The 25,125-nt window shown below is 35.3% G+C and overlaps 6 protein-coding genes across 12 annotated transcripts; 4 read left to right on the forward strand and 2 right to left on the reverse strand.

Annotated features, from left to right (window-relative positions):
* Positions 1 to 8,170: 8,170 nt before the first annotated feature.
* Positions 8,171 to 9,918, reverse strand: LOC106364200. 2 transcript variants are annotated; one of them, XM_013803825.3, is made up of 4 exons: positions 9,820 to 9,918; positions 9,286 to 9,460; positions 9,114 to 9,183; positions 8,171 to 8,727 (listed from the first exon to the last, which is right to left on the reverse strand). In XM_013803825.3, exons 2-4 carry the CDS (start codon positions 9,432 to 9,434, stop codon positions 8,455 to 8,457), a joined length of 492 nt encoding a protein of 163 aa, XP_013659279.2. In that variant the 5' UTR covers positions 9,435 to 9,460; positions 9,820 to 9,918; the 3' UTR covers positions 8,171 to 8,454. The 2 variants fall into 2 exon arrangements, with proteins under 2 accessions (XP_013659279.2, XP_048636236.1); XM_048780279.1 differs by lacking the exon at positions 9,820 to 9,918 and having other exon boundaries at positions 9,286 to 9,721.
* A 136-nt stretch (positions 9,919 to 10,054) lies between these two features.
* On the forward strand, positions 10,055 to 11,376 carry LOC106366406 (40S ribosomal protein S7-like). The gene is made up of 5 exons (XM_013806008.3): positions 10,055 to 10,178; positions 10,415 to 10,500; positions 10,588 to 10,661; positions 10,744 to 11,050; positions 11,133 to 11,376. The coding sequence occupies exons 2-5, from the start codon at positions 10,426 to 10,428 to the stop codon at positions 11,250 to 11,252; spliced, it is 576 nt and encodes a 191-aa protein (XP_013661462.2). The 5' UTR covers positions 10,055 to 10,178; positions 10,415 to 10,425; the 3' UTR covers positions 11,253 to 11,376.
* On the reverse strand, positions 11,352 to 13,723 carry LOC125609180 (mannose-6-phosphate isomerase 1-like). Its single transcript, XM_048780270.1, has 5 exons — positions 13,252 to 13,723; positions 12,978 to 13,145; positions 12,278 to 12,487; positions 11,922 to 12,188; positions 11,352 to 11,840 (listed from the first exon to the last, which is right to left on the reverse strand). The coding sequence occupies exons 1-5, from the start codon at positions 13,591 to 13,593 to the stop codon at positions 11,526 to 11,528; spliced, it is 1,302 nt and encodes a 433-aa protein (XP_048636227.1). The 5' UTR covers positions 13,594 to 13,723; the 3' UTR covers positions 11,352 to 11,525.
* Positions 13,724 to 14,472: 749 nt separating this feature from the next.
* On the forward strand, positions 14,473 to 16,507 carry LOC125609181 (delta(7)-sterol-C5(6)-desaturase 1). Its single transcript, XM_048780278.1, has 3 exons — positions 14,473 to 14,837; positions 15,649 to 15,954; positions 16,044 to 16,507. Exons 1-3 carry the CDS (start codon positions 14,612 to 14,614, stop codon positions 16,340 to 16,342), a joined length of 831 nt encoding a protein of 276 aa, XP_048636235.1. The 5' UTR covers positions 14,473 to 14,611; the 3' UTR covers positions 16,343 to 16,507.
* A 161-nt stretch (positions 16,508 to 16,668) lies between these two features.
* On the forward strand, positions 16,669 to 19,808 carry LOC125574889 (putative lipid phosphate phosphatase 3, chloroplastic). Of its 6 annotated transcripts, none has more exons than XM_048780276.1 (8): positions 16,681 to 16,806; positions 17,976 to 18,068; positions 18,317 to 18,538; positions 18,614 to 18,811; positions 18,894 to 18,984; positions 19,076 to 19,264; positions 19,339 to 19,398; positions 19,477 to 19,808. In XM_048780276.1, the coding sequence occupies exons 3-8, from the start codon at positions 18,323 to 18,325 to the stop codon at positions 19,668 to 19,670; spliced, it is 948 nt and encodes a 315-aa protein (XP_048636233.1). In that variant the 5' UTR covers positions 16,681 to 16,806; positions 17,976 to 18,068; positions 18,317 to 18,322; the 3' UTR covers positions 19,671 to 19,808. The 6 variants fall into 6 exon arrangements, with proteins under 6 accessions (XP_048636234.1, XP_048636233.1, XP_048636229.1 ...); XM_048780272.1 differs by lacking the exon at positions 16,681 to 16,806 and adding an exon at positions 17,002 to 17,202 and having other exon boundaries at positions 18,314 to 18,538; XM_048780273.1 differs by lacking the exon at positions 16,681 to 16,806 and adding an exon at positions 17,003 to 17,202.
* An 879-nt stretch (positions 19,809 to 20,687) lies between these two features.
* Positions 20,688 to 23,542, forward strand: LOC106379047 (stearoyl-[acyl-carrier-protein] 9-desaturase 2, chloroplastic). Its single transcript, XM_048780271.1, has 3 exons — positions 20,688 to 21,193; positions 21,676 to 22,189; positions 22,854 to 23,542. The coding sequence occupies exons 1-3, from the start codon at positions 21,048 to 21,050 to the stop codon at positions 23,421 to 23,423; spliced, it is 1,230 nt and encodes a 409-aa protein (XP_048636228.1). The 5' UTR covers positions 20,688 to 21,047; the 3' UTR covers positions 23,424 to 23,542.
* The last annotated feature ends 1,583 nt before the right edge of the window (positions 23,543 to 25,125 follow it).

Raw genomic sequence — 25,125 nt, forward strand, 5'->3', positions numbered from 1 at the left:
CTTATTTTCATGGTACATGGACATCGTTCTAATTTTTTATCAATTAATTTAGCAAAACTGTAAATACTCCCTAAATCATTGGACTAACCACTATAAAATTGATATTCCCTAGAGAAACGGAGACAACAAAGGTTCCAAACCTCTTTGAACTTCATCATATATTATTACATGATTCAAATATGTATTAAAACAGTATTGTCAAATTTTTTGAATTTTTCTCAAAATCTATGTGTAACCCCCTACGAAAATAGTGAGTTTTCGGTAAATGCTCTATATATGAAGCCTATAATCTTTAAATTTGCTGTAAAATTTAATACCACATTATACCTTTGTATTAATGTATGATAAACTTCTTTTCATGGTACATGGACATCGTTCTAATTTTTTATTCATTAATTTAGCAAAACTGTAAATATTCCCTAAATCATTGGACTAACCACTATAAAATTGCTATTCCGTACAGAAACGAAGACAACAAAGGTTCCAAACCTCTTTGAACTTCATCATATGTTATTACATGATTCAAGTATGTATTAAAACAGTATTGTTTAATTTTTTGAATTTTTCTCAAAATCTATGTGTACCCCCCTACGAAAATAGTGAGTTTTCGGTAAATGCTCTATATATGAAGCCTATAATCTTTAAATTTGTTTTAAAATTTAAAACCACATTATACCTTTGTATTAATGTATGATAAACTTCTTTTCATGGTACATGGACATCGTTCTAATTTTTTATCCATTAATTTAGCAAAACTGTAAATACTCCCTAAATCATTGGACTAACCACTATAAAATTGCTATTCCTTAGAGAAACGGAGACAACAAAGGTTCCAAACCTCTTTGAACTTCATCATATTTTATTACATGATTCAAATATGAATTAAAACAGTATTGTCAAGTTTTTTGAATTTTTCTCAAAATCTATGTGTACCCTCCTACGAAAATAGTGAGTTTTCGGTAAATGCTCTATATATGAAGCCTATAATCTTTTAATTCGTTTTAAAATTTATACCACATTATACATTTGTATTAATTTATGACAAACTTCTTTTCATGGGACATGGACATCGTTCTAATTTTTTTTCAATTAATTTAGCAAAACTGAAATACTCTCTAAATCATTGGACTAACCACTATAAAAATGCTATTCCCTAGAGAAACAGAGACAACAAAGGTTCCAAACCTCTTTGAACTTCATCATATGTTATTACATGATTCAAATATGTATTAAAACAGTATTCTCAAATTTTTTGAATTTTTCTCAAAATCTATGTGTACCCCCCTACGAAAATAGTGAGTTTTCGGTAAATGCTCTATATATGAAGCCTATAATCTTTAAATTTGTTTTAAAATTTAAAACCACATTATACCTTTGTATTAATGTATGATAAACTTCTTTTCATGGTACATGGACATCGTTCTAATTTTTTATCCATTAATTTAGCAAAACTGCAAATACTCCCTAAATCATTGGACTAACCACTATAAAATTGCTATTCCCTAGAGAAACGGAGACAACAAAGGTTCCAAACCTCTTTGAACTTCATCATATGTTATTACATGATTCAAATATGTATTAAAACAGTATTTTCAATTTTTTGATTTTTTCAAAATCTATGTGTACCCCTACGAAAATAGTGAGTTTTCGGTAAATGCTCTATATATGAAGCCTATAATCTTTAAATTTGTTTTAAAATTTAAAACCACATTATACCTTTGTATTAATGTATGATAAACTTCTTTTCATGGTACATGGACATCGTTCTAATTTTTTATCCATTAATTTAGCAAAACTGCAAATACTCCCTAAATCATTGGACTAACCACTATAAAATTGCTATTCCCTAGAGAAACGGAGACAACAAAGGTTCCAAACCTCTTTGAACTTCATCATATGTTATTACATGATTCAACTATGCATTAAAACAGTATTGTCAAATTTTTTGAATTTTTTTCAAAATCTATGTGTACCCCCTACGAAAATAGTGAGTTTTCGGTAAATGCTCTATATATGAAGCCTATAATCTTTTAATTCGTTTTAAAATTTATAACCACATTATACATTTGTATTAATTTATGATAAACTCCTTTTCATGGTACATGGACATCGTTCTAATTTTTTATCAATTAATTTAGCAAAACTGTAAATACTCCCTAAATCATTGGACTAACCACTATAAAATTGCTATTCCTTAGAGAAACGGAGACAACAAAGGTTCCAAACCTCTTTGAACTTCATCATATTTTATTACATGATTCAAATATGTATTAAAACAGTATTGTCAAATTTTTTGAATTTTCTCAAAATCTATGTGTACCCCCCTACGAAAATAGTGAGTTTTCGGTAAATGCTCTATATATGAAGCCTATAATCTTTAAATTTGTTTTAAAATTTAAAACCACATTATACCTTTGTATTAATGTATGATAAACTTCTTTTCATGGTACATGGACATCGTTCTAATTTTTTATCCATTAATTTAGCAAAACTGCAAATACTCCCTAAATCATTGGACTAACCACTATAAAATTGCTATTCCCTAGAGAAACGGAGACAACAAAGGTTCCAAACCTCTTTGAACTTCATCATATGTTATTACATGATTCAAATATGTATTAAAACAGTATTTTCAATTTTTTGATTTTTTTCAAAATCTATGTGTTACCCCCTACGAAAATAGTGAGTTTTCGGTAAATGCTCTATATATGAAGCCTATAATCTTTAAATTTGTTTTAAAATTTAAAACCACATTATACCTTTGTATTAATGTATGATAAACTTCTTTTCATGGTACATGGACATCGTTCTAATTTTTTATCCATTAATTTAGCAAAACTGCAAATACTCCCTAAATCATTGGACTAACCACTATAAAATTGCTATTCCCTAGAGAAACGGAGACAACAAAGGTTCCAAACCTCTTTGAACTTCATCATATGTTATTACATGATTCAACTATGTATTAAAACAGTATTGTCAAATTTTTTGAATTTTTCTCAAAATCTATGTGTACCCCCTACGAAAATAGTGAGTTTTCGGTAAATGCTCTATATATGAAGCCTATAATCTTTTAATTCGTTTTAAAATTTATAACAACATTATACATTTGTATTAATTTATGATAAACTCCTTTTCATGGTACATGGACATCGTTCTAATTTTTTATCAATTAATTTAGCAAAACTGTAAATACTCCCTAAATCATTGGACTAACCACTATAAAATTGCTATTCCTTAGAGAAACGGAGACAACAAAGGTTCCAAACCTCTTTGAACTTCATCATATTTTATTACATGATTCAAATACGTATTAAAACAGTATTGTCAAATTTTTTGATTTTTTCTTAAAATCTATGTATACCCTTACGAAAATAGTGAGTTTTCGGTAAATGCTCTATATATGAAGCCTATAATCTTTAAATTTGTTTTAAAATTTAAAACCACATTATACCTTTGTATTAATGTATGATAAACTTATTTTCATGGTACATGGACATCGTTCTAATTTTTTATCCATTAATTTAGCAAAACTGCAAATACTCCATATATCATTGGACTAACCACTATAAAATTGCTATTTCCTAGAGAAACGGAGACAAAAAAAGTTCCAAACCTCTTTGACCTTCATCATATGCTATTACATGATTCAACTATGCATTAAAACAGTATTGTCGAATTTTTTGAATTTTTCTCAAAATCTATGTGTACCCCCCCAACGAAAATAGTGAGTATTCGGTTAATGCTCTATATATGAAGCCTATAACCTTTAAATTTGTTTTAAAATTTAAAACCACATTATAACTTTGTATTCATGTATGATAAACTTCCTTTCATGGTACATGGACATCGTTCTAATTTTTTATCCATTAATTTTGCAAAACTGGAAATACTCCTTAAATCATTAGACTAACCACTATAAAATTGATATTCCCTAGAGAAACGTAGACAAAAAAGGTTCCAAACCTCTTTGAACTTCATCATATGTTATTACATGATTCAAATATGTATTAAAACAGTATTGTCAAATTTTTTGAATTTTTCTCAAAATCTATGTGTACCCCCCTACGAAAATAGTGAGTTTTCGGTAAATGCTCTATATATGAAGCCTATAATCTTTAAATTTGTTTTAAAATTTAAACCCACATTATACCTTTGTATTAATGTATGATAAACTTCTTTTAATGGTACATGGAATTCGTTCTAATTTTTTATCCATTAATTTAGCAAAACTGCAAATACTCCCTAAATCATTAGACTAACTACTATAAAATTGCTATTCCCTAGAGAAACGGAGACAACAAAGGTTCCAAACCTCTTTGAACTTCATCATATGTTATTACATGATTCAGCTATGCATTAAAACAATGTTGATAAATTTTTCGAACTTTTCTCAAAATCTATGTGTACCCCCCTACGAAAATAGTGAGTTTTCGGTAAATGCTCTATATATGAAGCCTATAATCTTTAAATTTGTTTTAAAATTTAAAACCACATTATACCTTTGTATTAATGTATGATAAACTTCTTTTCATGGTACATGGACATTGTTCTAATTTTTTATCCATTAATTTAGCAAAACTGCAAATACTCTCTAAATCATTGGACTAACCACTATAAAATTGCTATTCCCTAGAGAAACGGAGACAACAAAGGTTACAAACCTCTTTGAACTTCATCATATGTTATTCAACGATTCATATATGTATTAAAACAGTATTCTCAAATTTTTTGAATTTTTCTCAAAATCTATGTGTACCCCACCCCCTACAAAAATAGTGAATTTTTGGTAAATGCTCTATATATGAAGCCTATAATATTTAAATTTGTTTTAATATTTAAATTTGTTTTAATATTTAAAACCACATTATACCTTTGTATTAATGTATGATAAACTTCTTTTCATGGTACATGGACATCGTTCTAATTTTTTATCCATTAATTTAGCAAAACTGCAAATACTCCCTAAATCATTTGACTAACCACTATAAAATTGTTATTCCCTAGAGAAACGGAGACAACAAAGGTTCCAAACCTCTTTGAAATTCATCATATGTTATTACATGATTCAACTATGCATTAAAACAGTATTGTCAAATTTTTTGAATTTTTCTCAAAATCTATGTGTACCCCCCTACGAAAATAGTGAGTTTTCGGTAAATGATCTATATATGAAGCTTATAATCTTTTAATTCGTTTTAAAATTTATAACCACATTATACATTTGTATTAATTTATGATAAACTCCTTTTCATGGTACATGGAAATCGTTCTAATTTTTTATCAATTAATTTAGCAAAACTGCAAATACTCCCTAAATCATTAGACTAACCACTATAAAATTGCTATTACCTAGAGAAACGGAGACAACAAAGGTTCCAAACCTCTTTGAATTTCATCATATTTTATTACATGATTCAAATATGTATTAAACCAGTATTTTCAATTTTTTGAATTTTTCTCAAAATCTATGTGTACCCCCCTACGAAAATAGTGAGTTTTCGGTAAATGCTCTATATATGAAGCCTATAATCTTTTAATTCGTTTTAAAATTTATAACCACATTATACATTTGTATTAATTTTTGATAAACTCCTTTTCATGGTACATGGACATTGTTCTAATTTTTTATCAATTAATTTAGCAAAACTGTAAATACTACTTAAATCATTGGACTAACCACTATAAAATTGTTATTCCTTAGAGAAACGGAGACAACAAAGGTTCCAAACCTCTTTGAACGTCATCATAAATTATTACATGATTCAAATATGTATTAAAACAGTATTGTCAAATTATTTGAATTTTTCTCAAAATCTATGTGTACCCCCCTACGAAAATAGTGAGTTTTCGGTAAATGCTCTATATATGAAGCCTATAATCTTTAAATTTGTTTTAAAATTTAAAACCACATTATACCTTTGTATTAATGTATGATAAACTTCTTTTCATGGTACATGGACATCGTTCTAATTTTTTATCCATTAATTTAGCAAAACTGCAAATATTCCCTAAATCATTAGACTAACCACTATAAAATTGTTATTCTCTAGAGAAACGGAGACAACAAAGGTTTCAAACCTCTTTGAACTTCATCATATTTTATTACGTGATTCAAATATGTATTAAAACAATATTTTCAATTTTTTTGATTTTTTTCAAAATAGTGAGTTTTCGGTAAATGTTCTATATATGAAGCCTATAATCTTTAAATTTGTTTTAAAATTTAAAACTACACTATACATTTGTATTAATGTATGATAAACTTTTTTTCATAGTACATGGACATCGTTCTAATTTTTTATCCATTAATTTAGCAAAACTGCAAATACTCCCTAAATCATTGGACTAACCACTATAAAATTGCTATTCCCTAGAGAAACGGAGACAACAAAGGTTACAAACCTCTTTGAACTTCATCATATGTTATTACATGATTCAACTATGCTTTAAAACAGTGTTGTCAAATTTTTTGAATTTTTCTCAAAATCTATGTGTACCCACCCCCCTACGAAAATAGTGAGTTTTCGGTCAATGCTCTATATATGAAGCTTATAATATTTAAATTTGTTTTTAAATTTAAAACCACATTATACCTTTGTATTAATTTATGATAAACTCCTTTTCATGGTACATGGACATCGTTCTAATTTTTTATCAATTAATTTAGCAAAACTGTAAATACTCCCTAAATCATTGGACTAACCACTATAAAATTGTTATTCCTTAGAGAAACGGAGACAACAAAGGTTCCAAACCTCTTTGAACTTCATCATATTTTATTACATGATTCAAATATGTATTAAAACAGTATTGTCAAAAATTTTGAATTTTTCTCAAAATCTATGTGTACTCCCCCCCCCCCCCCCCCCCCCCCCCCCTCTACGAAAATAGTGAGTTTTCGGTAAATGTTCTATATATGAAGCCTATAATCTTTAAATTTGTTTTAAAATTTAAAACCACATTATACCTTTGTATTAATGTATGATAAACTTCTTTTCATAGTACATGGACATCGTTCTAATTTTTTATCCATTAATTTAGCAAAACTACAAATACTCCCTAAATCATTGGACTAACCACTATAAAATTGTTATTCCCTAGAGAAAGAGAGACAACAAATGTTCTAAACCTCTTTGAATTTCATCATATGTTATTACATGATTCAACTATGCATTAAACTAGTATTGTCAAATTTTTTGAATTTTTCTCAAAATTTATGTGTACCCCTTTACGAAAATAGTGAGTTTTCGGTAAATGTTATATATATGAAGCCTATAATCTTTTAATTTGTTTTAATATTTATAACCACATTATACATTTGTATTAATTTATGATAAACTCTTTTTCATGGGACATGAACATCGTTCTAATTTTTTATCAATTAATTTAGCAAAACTGTAAATACTCCCTAAATCATTGGACTAACCATTATAAAATTGCTATTCCCTAGAAAAACGGAGACAACAAAGGTTCCAAACCTCTTTGAACTTCATCATATGTTGTTAGCGTATTCAACTATGTATTGAAACAGTATTGTCAAAAATATGAATTTTTCTCAAAATCTATGTGTTAACCCCCTATGAAAATAGTGAGTTTTCGGTAAATGCTCTATATATTGAAGTCTATAATCTTTAAATTTGTTTTAAAATTTAAAACCACATTATACATTTGTATTAATGTATGATAAACTCTTTTTCGTAGTACATGGACATCGTTCTAACTTTTTATGAATTAACTTAGCAAAACTGCAAATACTTCCTAAATCATTGGACGTACCACTATAAAATCGATATTCTCTTGAGAAACGGAGACAACAAAGGTTCCAAGCCTCTTTGACCTTCATCATATGTTATTACATGTTTCAAGTATGTATTAAAACTGCATTGCCATATTTTTTTAGTTTTTCTCAAAATCTATATGTTGACCATACGAAAATAGTGAGTTTTCGGTAAACGCTATATATATTGAAGCCTATGATCTTTAGATTTGTTTTAAAATTTAAAAATACATTATACATTTGTATTAATGTATGTTAAACTTCTTTTCATAGTACATGTACATCGTTCTAATATTTTATCAATTAATTTAGCAAAACTACACATACTCTCTAAATTAGTAGACTAACCAATATAAAATCGTTTTTTTCTTGAGAAACGGGGACAACAAAAATTCAAAACTTCTTTGACCTTCATCGTAGTTATTGCAGGATTCAACTACATATATATTAAAACAGTATTGTTATATTTTTTTGATTATTCTCAAAATCTATGCGTTAAATACATTATTGGTCTCAAAGTTACAGAAAACTGCGGTAAAAGCCTTAGCTGGTGATATTGACTGATCTTTAACCTTCCTTTCCCTCTTCATCTTCAATATATATCATACTTCAAAAACGAAATGGAGTCTTGATTCTGGATTTTATGTACACTTTGTGAATCTCTGTTCCTTCTTCTAAGCCATGGCAGGTATGCTTGAGTCCCTGTTTAAGCAATTGAATCCCTCAACTCTTACAGCTGCCTGTTTAATCCCAAACTTCACTCGACCACAACCTCCTCCTTTGACACGAGATGAAGATGAAGATGGAGATGAGAGCGAGGGTGAGATAGGGTTGAGTTTGTCGTCTCCAAATCGCGCATCTTGAGCTAACGGGTTCGATGCTCTGCTCGGGGGAGAGCCGAGGAAAAATGGAGGTGATGAAGCTACTACAGCGGACAATGTCTCATCCTACAGAGAAAAGAGAACCATTAAGTTTAGATTACAAGCTACAAAAGAAGGACACATCCATCACTAATTCTTTTAAGAATATGACTAAAGATCAATCTATATACACAGCTACATAGCTACCAGTTGATTCAATGTGAAAAACAAAACAAGGAGAAGGTTCGTAAAACTCTTATGTACAGGGAAGAACAACAATCATAACTCAGACACAGGATTCTGTTGAAGTCATTCTAATTTATGGATAAACGTCTTGAAGCAACTATAATATAATCTAGCGTTTGGTGTTAATACAAAGAAACACAGACCAATGAAGAATGATACAAAACCAAAGAAAGGAAGACAAGTGACTGCTTGATACAACAGACACAAGGTTGAAGAAAGAGACAAACCTTTCTAAGAATGATGTCCAAAAGATCTGCCCCAGCTTTAGAATCACATACATCCGCTGCTCCTGATTGACTGTTAAACCCCAGAGCAAAGCAAAAAAAAAATCAGTATTTTTTTTTAGACAATACAATCTTTGTGGGCATATAACAACGAAAGAAAGAGTCTCTATAATACCTAAAGTGTAATAATCTAAACGGACGAAGAACGTTACTGGAGAGAATGCCAACGCGACGAGGCTTAGGACAAACAACAGAGGAATAGACAGGAACAACTCCTCCTCCTCTGGATTCGAAGGCGTTCTGCTTAAGGTTACAATGATTCATCTTAAAACCAGGGAAGAACGCCTAACCTGTTGCATCAATCAAAGACACAATCGAAGATCAGGAAAAACATTCGTTGCTTTTTATCATTTCAAAATTTAGAGAGAATTATTGCGTATAAAAAGGATGTTCAGACACAAAGAGAAGCCAGCGAATGCATAATGCATTGACCAGAAGAAACCAATTCCATAGAATAGAAAATATAAAGGTCAAAGAGCACAGACGTATTGACTGGGACTCAAAATTGAAAAAGACTTTGACAAGACCAAAGAAAAAAAAACGAACAAGATAAGAATTTAAAACTTTTAGATCAGCAACAAAACTTTGATCTGTCTGTCATTTACGCCATTAACGGAACTTGATAAAGCAGAGAGAGAGAGAAGTAAACCTTTAAGGATTTGTGACGAAACAGCGGCGATAAGGGTGAGCGCAAAGGAGTGAAATTAACAGAGTTGCTGTTAATGCACTTTATACGATATGATCACGACACTTGCGCAGGGGAACAAACAAAAGGTGTGAATGACGTCGTTTCGAAGATATACATATTGGGCTGCCTCCCAAAAACTAATATGTAAGGCCCATTTGTTAAAAACCTATTAACGGCCCAGTCACAGCATGAGCATAGAAACCCTTAAGATTTAAACCTTTGCTTCCACCAGATTCGTGTCGCCTCTTGAACACCGAAGCTCTGAAACCAAACCGTTAACCTTTGCACCACCTTCTAGGGTTCTTCGTCGTGATTATCTGGTACGCTTCAATGTACTACTCTACTTTTTCGAGTCTAACTGTAATCCATTTAGGGTCTGGTTAGTGTTACAAGTAGAGTGATCTGCTTAAAATACGTTATCTTTTGTAATCAATTGAGAAATGTAGCTCATTGTCACTAGTGAGCTAAGAGCTAGGATTGATCAAAGTGTAGCTTTTGCTTTATAGCTATCAATCAAAGTGTTGATTGGATTAATTTATTCTGTGTTCTGTTATAGAATCTGCAAAGATGTTCTCTGCTCAGAACAAGATCCACAAGGACAAGGGTGTTGCACCAACTGATTTCGAGCAAGAAGTTGCTCAGGTTCTCTCTTCATTCTTAATCTTGTGAATGTGTTTTGTTTGTTTTTAAATTTTTATTGGTTTGGTTATTGATTTTACATATTCACAGGCTTTCTTTGACTTGGAGAACACCAACCAGGAGTTGAAAAGTGACTTGAAAGATCTCTACATTAACCAAGCTGTGTAAGTGTTCATTTCTAGAGGCTGCAATGATCTTAACTTTGGCTGTGTAAGTGTTTATTCTTTTTTTTTCCGTTATGCGCAGTCAGATGGATTGTTCTGGCAACCGCAAGGCTATTGTGATCTACGTTCCCTTCAGATTGAGGAAAGCCTTCCGCAAGATCCATCCTCGTCTTGTCAGAGAGCTCGAGAAGAAGTTCAGTGGCAAAGATGTTATCTTTGTTGCCACCAGGAGAATCATGCGTCCCCCAAAGAAAGGCTCAGCTGTTCAGAGACCACGCAACAGGACTCTCACCTCCGTCCATGAAGCCATGCTTGAGGATGTCGCTTACCCTGCTGAGATTGTTGGAAAGCGTACCAGATACCGTGTTGATGGTACCAAGATCATGAAGGTAAAAAAAAGCTGATACATTTTGCTTTGTCTTTCATTGTCTGTTAAGCTCTTAGTTTAACATGTTTCTATTTTTTTGGCAGGTGTTTTTGGAGCCTAAGGAGAGGAACAACACTGAGTACAAGCTTGAGACAATGGTCGGTGTGTACAGGAAACTTACAGGGAGAGATGTTGTTTTCGAGTATCCAGTCCAAGAACTTTGAAGAGATGAATGTTCGTTTGATTCTTTGTTTTTTTGTCTGCTAGGGAGCTTTTGATTCTGTTTTGTTTCTGTGTACAAGTTACTTCAGTCTTCCTCAAAATCCTATTTAACAAAACATTTATTCAGTTCTTTGAGTATTAAAATTTCAGAATAATTTAGAATCTCACAAACAAATTGAATTTCTGGTCACATAAGTGCATGGACACAGTTTGTATATAATATTACAATAACTGAAGAAGAGCTTCACTGATAAAGTAGCTTGTGTGTAGTTCAACTATGGAGAATCCAAAAACCTACTGTTAATTCCTGCTCTGTACAGCTTCAAGTCAGCTGAAGACTTTAATTGAATCTCAGTATCTGCAGGCACAAACAGAACATCTCCCATGGAAACCTCATCTGCTGAAGCATCCGTAGACATTATTCCTTCGCCTTGGAGCACAAGCAGAAGAGAAGGGCCTGGAACAGAGGGAAACACGGTCGAGGCTCCACAGGGAAGATCACAGAGATCAACCTCAAACTCCTCGAAAGGCGGGAGGTATCTTGTGATGTATGGTCGAATCCTTGATCCCTTTAGGATCTCAGGAAAGCCCTGAAACCCAGAAATGACAACAACTCAGTAAAAGGTCTTGGTGTGTGCGTTGAGTTTGGTTTTTTAAGTTGAAAGGCTTACCAGTTTGTATGAGAGCATGGAACAAAGTGTTTGAATATCCAGAGGCTTGGAAGTGAGGCCAGCTCGTACTACGTTGTCTGAAGTGGCCATGACCTCAATGCACTCACCGAATAAGTAAGCATGTGGCTCGTTTGCACCAAGGTACAAGGCTTCACCAGGATTGAGCTTCACGTAGTTGAAGAAGAATGCAGAGATGACCCCAATGTCATCTGGATACTGCTTCTCAAGCTTCAAAACTAGCCGTTCCTTGTCTGTCAGATGGCGTTCCTGCAATAAATCCCACGGGAAGGATTTAGCCAGTTGTACTTCACAAGATAATTTGTAAGTGAAGGAATCAATAGAAGAAAAAAAAAGACCTGACTCTCCATATGCAGACGGTGTTTCAGTTTGGATACGATTTGCTTTGTTGTGTCGGGACCTGCAGACATTAGCAGGGTGAAGATAGTTCGGACAGCAGATTTGACTTTCTCCTCATCATGTTCACTGATGCAGAAGACTTGGTTTGCCTCTTCACTCCCAACAAGCTCTTCTATCTCCGGAATAGCACGAATCACACTCTTAAGCTCCTGCAATATTTTCACAAGAACAAACTTAAATCCTCCAGTTCTGAAAAATAAGCTATCACTCCTGGAGTTTTGGAAACTGAATAACTAAGATTCATAAAGCTACTCTCCAAAATCAATTTACTTCCTACATTTTGGTAACATGTTCATGTTTTGAGATATATATACAAACAAAAGGATGAAATCCTATACGAAACAAAAGCTTAGACAGTGAAAAGTTCTCAAAAATCACCTAAAGATCTCTTCATCAAATCTAATCTCAAACCTTAGGCTCCTATTTAGAACAGTATACTGTAGAGGAGGAGACGCTACAGTCTTGAGCCATAACTCATCTTCTTCCTTTTTTTGTCAGCCCATAACTCATCAAAACGAGTCTTATCACTAAAATTAGGACAGACCAAATAACATGTGCTATGCTACTGGGAAACTAAGTGGGCCATAGCAAAGCTGTAATGAAAAACAAATATAAATAGTGATAACTGAGCAATGATACCTGTAGAGGTATAAACCCACAAAGAGCCTCGAACTGAGTATAAGCCAATGCCATCTCAGGCTTGTGATTATCATCTTTATATAGATTAGGATGAGCTTTATGCAATTTCTTCGCCAAAACCTTATCCGGATGTGACTGAATCGACAAGGCCCTTCCCACCGACAACACCTAATCACATTTCACAATTCAGCAAACTCATAACAACAGTAGAGATTCAACTCAGTAAACTCAATTTTGCAAAATCCTAAAAAAGCAGAGATCTTTAACAATGTACCTTGAAGAGAAAGGGAAGATCGCAACCCCATTTCTCCAAAACCCTATCTCCAAGAGCCTCAGGGTTTTCAGCAATCCACGATCTAAGCGTCACGCCACCATCAGCATCATCATCCTCCAAGTAACTCGGACCTGACTCGTGAGTCCCCATCCAAAGCTCCGCGTAGGGACGCGTCGAATCGATTGGTTGATCCGAATTCGCCGCGTAGACTCTGTACACGAGTGAATCCGACCCGATTTTGCCCCAAGCGTAATCCTTCACGGAGCATCTCAACCGGCGGAGCCGCCGTCGTCGATCCGCTTCGCAACCGCCATTTGCCTTGACGACAGTAGCGATCTCCATTTTCAAAATTCGTCTCTCGGAGATAAGTTTATTCTCGAGTATAAATAAGCTTAAGCGCCAATGGCCATGGAAGAAGACTCAAAGTTCCTGAATCGTGGATTTTTAAAATTTATAAACAGAGGAGGGTATGATTGCGAATTTTCAAAAGTGTGGGGTCTAAATGGGGAATTAAATAGAAGTGTGGGGGTGAGATGTTTAGCTTGAGAAGGTGGAAAAGTGACAGATGGTTTATAGGAATCACGTGTTTTGCCGACGGATTGAACGTCGTCCGTGGTTTGTGGGCCGGTTGCTAGCTGTCCACGTGGACTGCACGATGACTCCTCACTCTCACGTTTTTGTAATAAACCGACAAATTATGTCTTTATAAATCCATAAAACAGCCAAAATATAATCATCAACCGGGGAAAAAAATCTAGCCGATTCGTTATCTCTCTTCTATTTATTAAAAAGATTCCATTTAAGCCAAGAAATCTTCACTTTAACCCAATATTATTATACATGATGATGTAAAGAAGACATTCACCAGCAAAAACATAAATCAAATCGATTTCAATAGATTCGTATTTTTCAAATCGTATATTCTATGCTTGTAGCTTTAAAGTTAAAAATTGAAGGAGAAGTAAGTGTGTTTGATAACTGAAACGATTTGGTTCTGGACTAGTTTGGGCTTTATAATTTGGGCCACTAGTTATTGCCCATTAGAATATGACGAGTCCCAGGCCTTTTAGTTCGTTCGGACCGCACGTGTGGGCACGATGAGGGTTTACGGACACTATGTAGAAGTACAAGGTTCAATTTATAAATTTAATAAACGTTGGGAAGAATTAAGCTATTTCGATATAATCAAAGTGGGCCAACACATTACAGCGCAACTGAGTGTGAAAGGTTTGGGCATGCATTAGTTCAGTTGACTTGTTCCACTTCAGGACAAGTTTAAGTTCCAAAAAAAACCACTTCGGCGAATCTTCTCTCGTCTTCATCGGCGTGGATCGCCAGTTTATCGGACGGGGAAATCAAAATGGCGGTGGACAGTGCGTATCTGATGCAGTTTGTGGACGAAACCTCGTTTTACAATCGCATTGTTCTGAGTCACCTCTTGCCGTCGAATCTGTGGGATCCATTACCGCATTTTCTCCAGACATGGCTCCGGAACTACCTCGCCGGAACACTACTCTACTTCATCTCAGGCTTTCTCTGGTGCTTTTACATCTATTACCTTAAACTTAACGTTTATCTCCCCAGAGGTGATTTTTAAGCTTCTTGAATTAGTTTCCTATGTTGATCTCGATCTTGAAGTTTAGTTATCGGTTCGATAAGGAATTTTCTTTTTGTGTCTCAAACTGTTAATATTATTAGACTTTAGCATCTGTCATGCTTTCATAATAAGTATGATTTTGATTTTACATGGGTTTGGTTTGGTAGTTCAAGTTCTAAGTTCTAACTCTAAGTCATGAAAACAACCTCGATTAGCTAATGTTTCAGTTTGTCTTTGTCTGAATATCTGGATGAAATTAGAACTCAGTTGTCATAATTACCTTGAAACTGATTAACTATATGTATCAATAGTTCTTTAGTTATGATGATGTCTCTCGGTGATAGACGAGACTCTTTAGCTCTGTGCTTGCGTTATATACGTTTACTCTCTATCTTTGGGCTTGCTATAAGTTCTTGGGTTATACATCACAGTATCTCCAGTTAGTTTGGTAGTTTCAGTGATTGTCTGCTTGAACTTCATTCGATATTAGGAATATGTGTTTTATTTGCTTAATGAATCTTTTTCTGTAGCAGAGTTTCTGTAATAAAATTACCTCACATTACCTCCAATCAAATTCTTGAGCAATTATACTTCACACTACCTCCAATTACATTGGTAGTTGCAGTGGTTGTATCTTGACTTCATCCGATATTAGGAATATGTGTTTGCTTGTTCTATGAAACTTATCCTGGAGAAGAATATAGCAGAGTTTCTGTGCTAAAATTTGTAGTTTTCCCTTTTAATCTTCTTCTAGAACTCTAGTGCTTTGTCTTAGTTTGAAATCTTTTATTTGTCATCAGATGCCATTCCTACAAGAAAGGCTATGCTTTTGCAAATATCTGTGGCAATGAAGGCGATGCCTTGGTACACTCTTCTTCCAACCGTCTCCGAGTACATGATCGAAAGTGGTTGGACCAAATGTTACTCCAGAATAGGCGAAGTCAGCTGGTTCCTCTACTTTGTTTCAATAGCTGTCTACCTTGTTCTAGTCGAGTTTGGTATTTACTGGATGCACAGAGAGCTTCATGACATTAAGCCTCTTTACAAATATCTCCATGCCACCCATCATATCTACAACAAGCAGAACACTCTCTCTCCCTTTGCCGGTAAAGTATATATTTTAATTTCTTAATACTTTAGTCATGCCAAAGATCAGTAGCATCCAGTTTCTTACCAGTTTTTGGTTTTGTTTCAGGGCTTGCGTTTCACCCACTAGACGGGATACTTCAGGCAGTACCGCATGTGGTAGCTCTGTTTATAGTGCCGATTCATTTCACAACTCATCTAGGTCTCTTGTTTATGGAAGCGATATGGACAGCGAACATCCATGACTGCATCCATGGTAACATCTGGCCTGTGATGGGTGCAGGGTACCATACGATACACCACACTACTTACAAGCATAACTATGGTCATTATACTATATGGATGGATTGGATGTTTGGTTCTCTTAGAGATCCTCTCTTACAAGAAGATGTCAACAAAGCAGAGTGAGAATGCTCGTTTGTGTTTTTGTTTGCTTGTTCAAAGTTTCAACCTTGTTAACTTATTGGTCTTCGTCATGTGAGTGTCTCTGACAAACTTTCCAGTTATTTTTGGTTTAGAGACAATGACTGCACATTTGGTGTTTAGTTTACATTCAGAGACAGCTCTTCATTCTTTACACTTGTAAGAAAGTTACTTTTAATCAAAAAACAAGAAAAGCACCAAAAGAGAATAATTAGAAGAAAAAGGAAACATTCAAAAGTTCAAAAAACATAACAGCTGAAGAAAATTACAGGCCTAAACTTGACATAATTGGAACCCAATCAGTGACCTAAACAGTATACATCAATGCATCAAAACGCGTGCTTTCTCTGTTTCATCCGCTATGGAACTATATAGATAGGGGATTACACCTTTGTCACTAACCCACGTTTTCGTCATCAGCATCAAAGCGACGAATCGATCAGCGTCAGGTAAAAACTCCTCCTTTTCTCTGCTTTTTTTTTTTACAGAAGACGAACAGAGTCCGGTAAATTTTGTTCTCCAGTTTCAGTTTTAAAAAATCTTTGGAATAAAGGTTGTTCCTTTGACATGTGTTTTTTGTTTTTGTTGTTGTGTAGACATATATAAGTATTTATATTTGCCAGTGCTGTGCTCCCACTTGTGTAGATTAGATTGTCCCCACAGAGTCACTGTGTATGGCTCCTTCAATTACTGCCAGTTCCTGTCTTCTTTTTTTTCTTCCTCCAGCTAGATCTTCTTTTTTATTTTTCCTCTTCTTCTTCTTCAGCTAACTACTTTCTGGGGCTTTTTTAACTCCTTCTACGATGCCTTTTCCTCGTTTTCTGAATTTTGGGGGGCTTTTTCAGGTTTGTTGTTTCTTGCCAATGATTTTTGGGAAAGGTTTTTAAATTGGTGGGTTTCTCACTTAAAATTGATGCCTTCCTTCAAATGTTAAATGTTTTTCACTCTGTGTGTTTAGGTGAATATCTCGTTATAGATTGTTAGGTTTGCAAGAGTCTCAATTAAACTTTCTAATTTGCAATAGTACTATCAAGTGAGTGAGTGAGTGAGTGAGTGACTCTTAGTTTCCAGATTCGATACTTAATCATGGTTTTGTTTAATCACTTGGCCTCAAGTTATAAATGATTCCTCTCTCTCTCTCTCATCTTTTCTCTTGTGGTTCTGTTTTTAGAGTTGTTTGTAGATAAGTGATATCATTTGGTGGATACTTTAGTTTCCAGCTTGAACATGGGGATTGTTATTGTAGTAAGTGGTCAACGTAGAAGAATTGATTTTTTTTGGCTGATCAGAAGAAAACCAGTTAGTTATGGTGGCAATGACTGACTTAGCAATTTATGCAGGCTGGTTTAGTGATGAGTTAGGTTGATTTTTAGACATTCATCACAGTATTGAGTACCGTTCGTAACTGCATGTGTGTAGCATACCAGTTAACAATATAAACTGACTCTCCAACCAAGTCCTCTTCTAGCATGTAGATATTTTTGTTTCAGTGGAGTTAAAGTGCACATGCTCAGGAAAGTTTAGGAATGTTTCTTGAATATTCGGGGTGTTTTTTTTTTGTCTTTCCCTTGCAAAACTTTTTACCGGGAAGAGTTTGTGATTCCTGGGATGATCTTAGGCTGTCACAAACCGGGGACCCGAGGTTTCAGGAACTGCTGATAATTGGGTCTCACCATCTGACATTCCACTCATAGAACCTTTTAGTAAAGAGGTACCTCTTATTGTATTTGTCTCTTGGTCTTGTCCATGTCAAACGTCCTTGTTGATGAATTTAATTCAAGACAACACTTCTCGTTAGGCAGCTCAGTTGTGGTAGACCGCTTAATTTTATGCTACAAGTAGATTTTCTATTGAATCCATGTTGCTATTTTTACACAACACACGTATCTTTATTGCTTACATTGTTTGTTATCCAAGCATATTATGCTATTAATGTCATATTTTTATGTCTCCGAGCAGCACAAGATGAGGGAAGCACAACTAGGCGCTCACACGGTGAGGTCCCATGGAATGACACTTGCAAGGACTCACATGCATGACTGGATCATACTCGTACTACTCGTTGTCCTCGAATGCATCCTCCTTATCATCCACCCGTTTTATCGCTTTGTCAGTAAAGATATGATGACTGATCTAAGCTTCCCTCTAAAGAGTAACACCGTACCAATCTGGTCTGTCCCGGTAAGTAACCTTCCATGAAACCCAATTTCTGACATTTTTCATAATAAAAACCATTTATTTCTTCTAAAATGTCAGGTCTATGCAATGCTGTTGCCATTGGTGATCTTCATAGCTATCTACTTCCGTAGAAGAGACGTATACGATCTTCACCACGCGGTGCTAGGTCTGTTATACTCTGTTCTGGTGACGGCAGTTCTTACTGATTCGATAAAGAACGCAGTTGGTAGACCACGCCCTGACTTCTTCTGGCGTTGTTTTCCTGATGGCAAAGCTGTAAGTGTTTTTTTTACTATTGTGTGTGTTTTTAGTTCATGTTCTGTCTCTTGAGTTTTGTTTTTTTGTTTTTGCTTCTCAGGTTTACGATAGCCTTGGAGATGTGATATGTCATGGTGATAAAAGTGTCATAAGGGAAGGGCACAAAAGCTTCCCAAGCGGACACACCTCTTGTAAGACAACACAAAGCCTAATGTTTATTATTTATTTTTTTCTTGAGAAATTTTTGACAAAAGATTGTTTGTTTTTTTTGGCTTTTGTTAGGGTCTTTTGCGGGTCTAGGATTCTTGTCGCTGTATTTATCAGGGAAGATTCAAGCGTTTGATGGTAAAGGCCACGTTGCGAAGCTATGCATTGTCATACTCCCTTTGCTAGTTGCAGCTCTTGTCGGTATTTCCCGTGTAGATGACTATTGGCATCACTGGCAAGACGTCTTTGCTGGAGGCTTGCTAGGTTTGCTTGTTTTCACTCTCTACACATACTTGTTTCCCTTTAAACATCATAGAAACTTATACCATCGTCTACAGGTCTCGTGGTGTCTACGTTCTGTTATCTTCAATTCTTTCCACCACCTTATCACACCGAAGGTAAACAAAAAGAATTGAGGATTCAATTTACAGGCTGCTTGTGAATTTATGATGAAATTTTTTGATATGTTTTTGAAGCGTGGGGGCCATATGCTTACTTCCAAGTGTTGGAGGCGGCAAGAGCGCAAGCGCAAGCAGCAGAGAATGGAGTGGCTCAGGGAGGTAACGGTGAAGAGGAAGACGGAGGGTTTATGGGTTTACATTTGGTGGATAATCCGAGTATGAGGAGAGAAGATGAAGATGTAGAAGCTGGTAGAGTGCCTAGAGGCTGAGATGTGAAGAGCCCCTGAAGCTGGTTTGGTCACTGCTTAGGACACTTTCTCTTGTTCTGTTCTGTAGATTCTTTGTTTGGTTTGGTTTGGTTCTAACTGGTTAGACCCCGGTTTATTAAATAATGTTTATTGATTTTCTCTTGCTCTGTTGGGATTAATTAAGCCGTTATATGTTGACTCGGATCCTAATCAAAGTTCAATACTCAAAACGTTCAAAGATATATTTACATCGAAATGATGTTTATTAATACAAAACGTTTCCTACAAAACAAAGAAATAAAATGTAGTTGTTTTTTTAAGAAAAATTAACAAGAAATGTTATTATATTGATAATCTCTAATAAAATATTGCATTATATGTTCTTTTTTTTAGAAACATCCTTGCAATTAGTTTTGTAACGTTTGATTTTCAGAGTTATTGGCATGTCAACACTTCGTGGCAAGTAAACATGAATAAGCCAACTTTCTTAATCAACCCGATTTGTTTGTTTATAAACGGCACGGCATGCATGCGTTACAGAACTTTATTTATGCCTGAAACGATCAGGTTAAGAGTATCTTAATTCTTAACCCAATCACAATCCATGCGTTTTTTTGTTTATTGTAACAATAAATTATTGTGCCTGCATTTAAATAGTAACGTGCATGCATTTGTATATGCCTAATTATTTTTAATTATGATTAACTTTATTATTGATTGTACGAAAGTGATACTAAATGAAACATTTAAACGTGAATGCAAGCGAAAATAAATGATATTTCACGTGATTTGTTTTTATCTTTGCATTAGTTTTCACTTAGTTATAAAATTGCATTGCTTTTATAGTCATCGAGTTAACGGTAAATGCTCTATTTGAAACATCAATAGAGACCTTAATAACTTAAGCACTAATGCATTATAACAGTATTTTTTTAACTTTGAAAAGTGCAAGAAATCTCATATCATTAATGTCGATTTTACTTGATATACATTATTTACAGCGGCAATATTGTACTGATAAACTTCTTATTGAATTACAATTACAAGCAAAAGAAATTGTCGGTTACGGTTAATTAATTATATAAATATATATTTATTTAGACAGCCCATGTTCATAATTTCTTTAATAATAAAAGACTGTTGGCATGTCACACATTGTTGTGTATTATTAAGCAAATAACCAGTGACATAATTTTCATGATTATTAGATAATAATACTTACTAATTAGTTACTATTATATCTAAGGATGCCATGTTTAACACATCTTTTGTCAACTCTCTATATATTTTAATTTTTTTGGTAAAATCAACTCTATATTTATTTATAAGATAGTCTCCTCTCCTCGCATCACACACATGCAAAAGAGAAAGAAAAAGAGTGTAGAGATCTAGAGAGAGATGACTATGACTCTTCCCTTGAATTCGACGAAGACGACGCCAATGAAGCAGAATCCGGTGGTGGCGGTATCTTCTTCGCCGTCTCTTTCCTTGGGTCCGAGTTTTCCTCGCCGTCTTCGAGTTTCATGCGTTGCCACAAGCCCTAGGTATGTTTTTTCAGATCTTTACTTCTTTTCAATGGTTAGTTTGGTGTGGTATATGTTTGACTCATTGGATTTTTTTTTCAAAAAATGGGATGAAAGATCGATGCTTAGTAATTCTATGAATGATATGTATATATATTGTCTACTTGGCTATTAATAATTAAATAAACAAAATTTTGGCATTTCATGTAATACTTAAATTCAAGAGATAGCTATAAATATTAAAACTATACCTCAAAATAAGTTTTTCCATAAACCCTCTTTACATGTATTAGAAATCTTACCGAGAAATAGCATGCATGTAGTTTGGTGAAGTCATTGTATTCCGAGAAATCGCATGCATGCAGTTTGGTAAGTCGGGGTTGAGTTTTTTTATGATTGGATTTGGATATTAAATGCTCGCAAACGAATATATGAGCTGTAATATATAGGACACAAGACCTGATCAAAATATAACAATGTTGTAACGATTTAAAATGTTATAGAAAAACAAGTGAACAAACACACAAGAAGACGTTTCGACCCATCAAAGAGGTACCAAACCAAATAACCCACACAATAACACAAGAGAAGCTTGAGATCTTCAAATCAATGGAGAATTGGGCACAAGAAAACTTACTGTCTTACCTCAAACCCGTCGAAACTTCATGGCAACCACAAGACCTTTTGCCTCAGACCAATGACGAAGACCAATTCTACGAGCAAGTGAAAGAGCTAAGAGATCGAACAAGAGAGATTCCCGACGATTACTTTGTAGTTCTTGTCGGAGATATGATCACCGAAGAAGCATTGCCAACTTATCAAACGACTTTGAATACACTCGACGGTGTCAAGGATGAGACCGGCGGGAGTTTGACGCCGTGGGCGGTTTGGGTTAGAGCGTGGACGGCAGAGGAAAACCGACACGGTGATTTGTTGAATAAGTATCTCTATCTATCTGGTCGTGTTGATATGCAACATGTTGAAAGAACTATTCAATATCTGATCGGATCTGGCATGGTACGTTTTGATCTCATACTATATCTATATGCATGGTCTTTTTTTATCAAAATGAAAATGATTTTCACTTAATTCATATCGAGCTGGTTAAATTTAAATAGTTTCTTTTCTAGTCAGAATCGGTTTCAGTTACAGGCAGTGTTTTGGAAACCAGACAGGTTGGACCGTGACTCGCTCTTTTAACCGGTTGCCGATTGTGCTAAAACTAAATTTTAGTTAAACCGATAAATCTAATAAAAAAACAGTCAAACTTGTTAAAACTGTGACCGGTTCAATGTTATAACCAGATTATCAATTTTTTTAAAGAATTCATAAAATTTTCTTATTGTTTTTTGATATATATTTAAATAATTTAATTTTCATTATATTTTATATTATTTTGAAGTTTTTATTTTATTTTCATATTATTTTTAGATTCTTACAATGATATAAAAAATTATTTATACATATATAAATAGTTACTTAACTTTAAATTAAATTAAATTAAATTTTAAACCCGGTTTGACCGACTATCTATAATGTCGAATCAATGTCGTCCGGTTTATTTCCACACGGTTTAAGTAAGGTTTGGCATTCAAATTCTGCAATAACATAAATTCTGAGCCCAAAATGTAAATTATACTTTTATGTGATCAAAACTTATAATTATACAATTGTTTTTCAGGACTCAAAATTTGAAAACAACCCTTACAATGGCTTCATTTACACGTCTTTCCAAGAGAGAGCGACTTTCATCTCCCACGCCAACACGGCGAAGCTAGCCACTACCTACGGCGACACCACTCTCGCCAAGATCTGCGGCACAATCGCAGCTGACGAGAAGCGGCACGAGACAGCTTACACACGGATCGTCGAGAAGCTCTTCGAGATCGATCCTGATGGGACCGTACAGGCTCTAGCGAGCATGATGAGGAAGCGAATCACGATGCCGGCTCATCTGATGCACGATGGTCGCGACGACAATCTGTTCGACCATTACGGTGCGGTGGCGCAACGAATAGGAGTTTATACGGCGATGGATTACGCCGGGATATTGGAGTTTTTGCTGCGGCGGTGGAAGGTGGAGAGCTTAGGAGTGGGTTTGACCGGCGAAGGAAGGAGAGCACAGGAGTATCTGTGTAGCTTGCCGCAGAGGATCACGAGGTTAGAGGAAAGGGCTAACGATAGAGTGAAACTTGGGTCGAGGCCTTCTGTTGCCTTCAGCTGGATCTACGGGAGAGAAGTCGGATTATAAGAGACAGTTAGCTAGAGAGTGTTGTGTTAGTGAAGTTATGTTAAGAGTGGCATGTTTGTAATAAAATGTAACCATAATAAACGAACTTAATGAAGAAAAATGTTGATATTGACTGTTAATAGAATGTTGCATTAGAGAAGATATGTCATGGAAATGTTTGATGTTGTTCACCTCAGACATAGTGGACAAATATATATAACAACTTAGCAACAAAATTGTAAATATTTCCTTAATAGATCTAGCTATGATCACGATTCTATTAAATTAATGTTCAAGCACACACACATAAAAGCAAGAAGCATCCCTAGTTTTTTTTTTTGTAACACAAACTTCATTAGCTAGAACTTAAATCCCCAAAGGGTACAAAACAGAGTTTTCAGAAAACAGAGCATGTTTTGCCAATACATCGGCCTCACTGTTCCTACTACGAGGAATCCAAATAAAAGAACAGAATTTAAAAGAAACATCACAATGGAGGATATCCGCAACTATTCCATACAGTTCCGGAGGTGCCGACTGCGGCTTGAGCGCTGCTACCAGTTGAGTAGAGTCAGACTCGAAGATAACCTGCTGGATTCCCAACTCTTTACACTTCATAATCGCAGCTCGAAGGGCCAAGCCCTCAGCACTAAGCGGAGATCTGACTGATCTCGATGCGGTTTCAAACTGAACCTTACTACCTGTATGCTTCATAACCCAGCCGAATCCTGCTGTATTCGAATCACCCCTCCACGCCGCATCGACCGCAACTACTGTAGTTCCTTCCGGTAGCCTCAGAGGAAGGGGTATTGCCTTCTTACGTGGTGTCACCTTTTCCTGGGCCAGGAACCATTCTCGGGCCATAACCACCGCCTTGGTAATAGTTTCTTCCGGGGTTGATGTCTTGTTATTGAAAATCAGGTTATTCCTGGCTATCCAGATCGCCCATAAAATCCATGGGACCAATGAGCCAGCTTGTAGGCCGACTGGGGGAAGTGAGACTACTCTACAAAGGTCGGGCCACAACTCTGCCAAATCTACCAATCCTCTAAGGTCAAAGCCTGTGCTAAGCGGAGCCAATTCCCAAACCTTCTTAGCAAAACCGCAATGAAGAAGAAGATGATTCGTAGATTCAATCTCATTGCATCTTTTGCAGTGTTGATCAACGTTAATATGGCGTGCCACCAGTCTCTCTCCTACTGCTAGAGCTCCTTGAAAGATCTTCCATAGGAAGAGCTTAACCTTTGGCGCCACTGGTAGCCTCCACACATCTCTATGCCAGTTACTCAGAGCTGAGTTAGCAAACTGGCCATCATCACATTCTTCCAGGGCGGCGTAGTAACCTGACTTAGTAGTGAAAGCGCCAGATTTTGTCTTCAGCCAAACCAGCTTATCCGGAGCCCCGGTAGAACTCGGTTTAATGAGCTTGATTCTCTTCTCATCAAAGGGGATCCATCGTTGAATAGCTTCGCTGTCCCATTCCCGCGTGTTTGGAATGAAAAGGTCTGACACTAGAAGGGATAAGTTGTCTTCATTTGCTGGTCCCATTGGTCGTTCCTGTTGGGTGAGACTCAGCCATGCATCGTCCCAAACTCTAACTGAAGCACCGTCACCAATCACCCAACCCGCATGCTTAAGCGCCAAATTTCTCCCTACCAGGATCCCATGCCACCCGTGAGAGACCGATGAAGCTTGTTGCACTGTAAGGAAGCTTTCCTCATGA

Source organism: Brassica napus, chromosome A5 (genome assembly GCF_020379485.1).
Source record: "Brassica napus cultivar Da-Ae chromosome A5, Da-Ae, whole genome shotgun sequence".
Lineage (NCBI taxonomy): Eukaryota > Viridiplantae > Streptophyta > Magnoliopsida > Brassicales > Brassicaceae > Brassica > Brassica napus.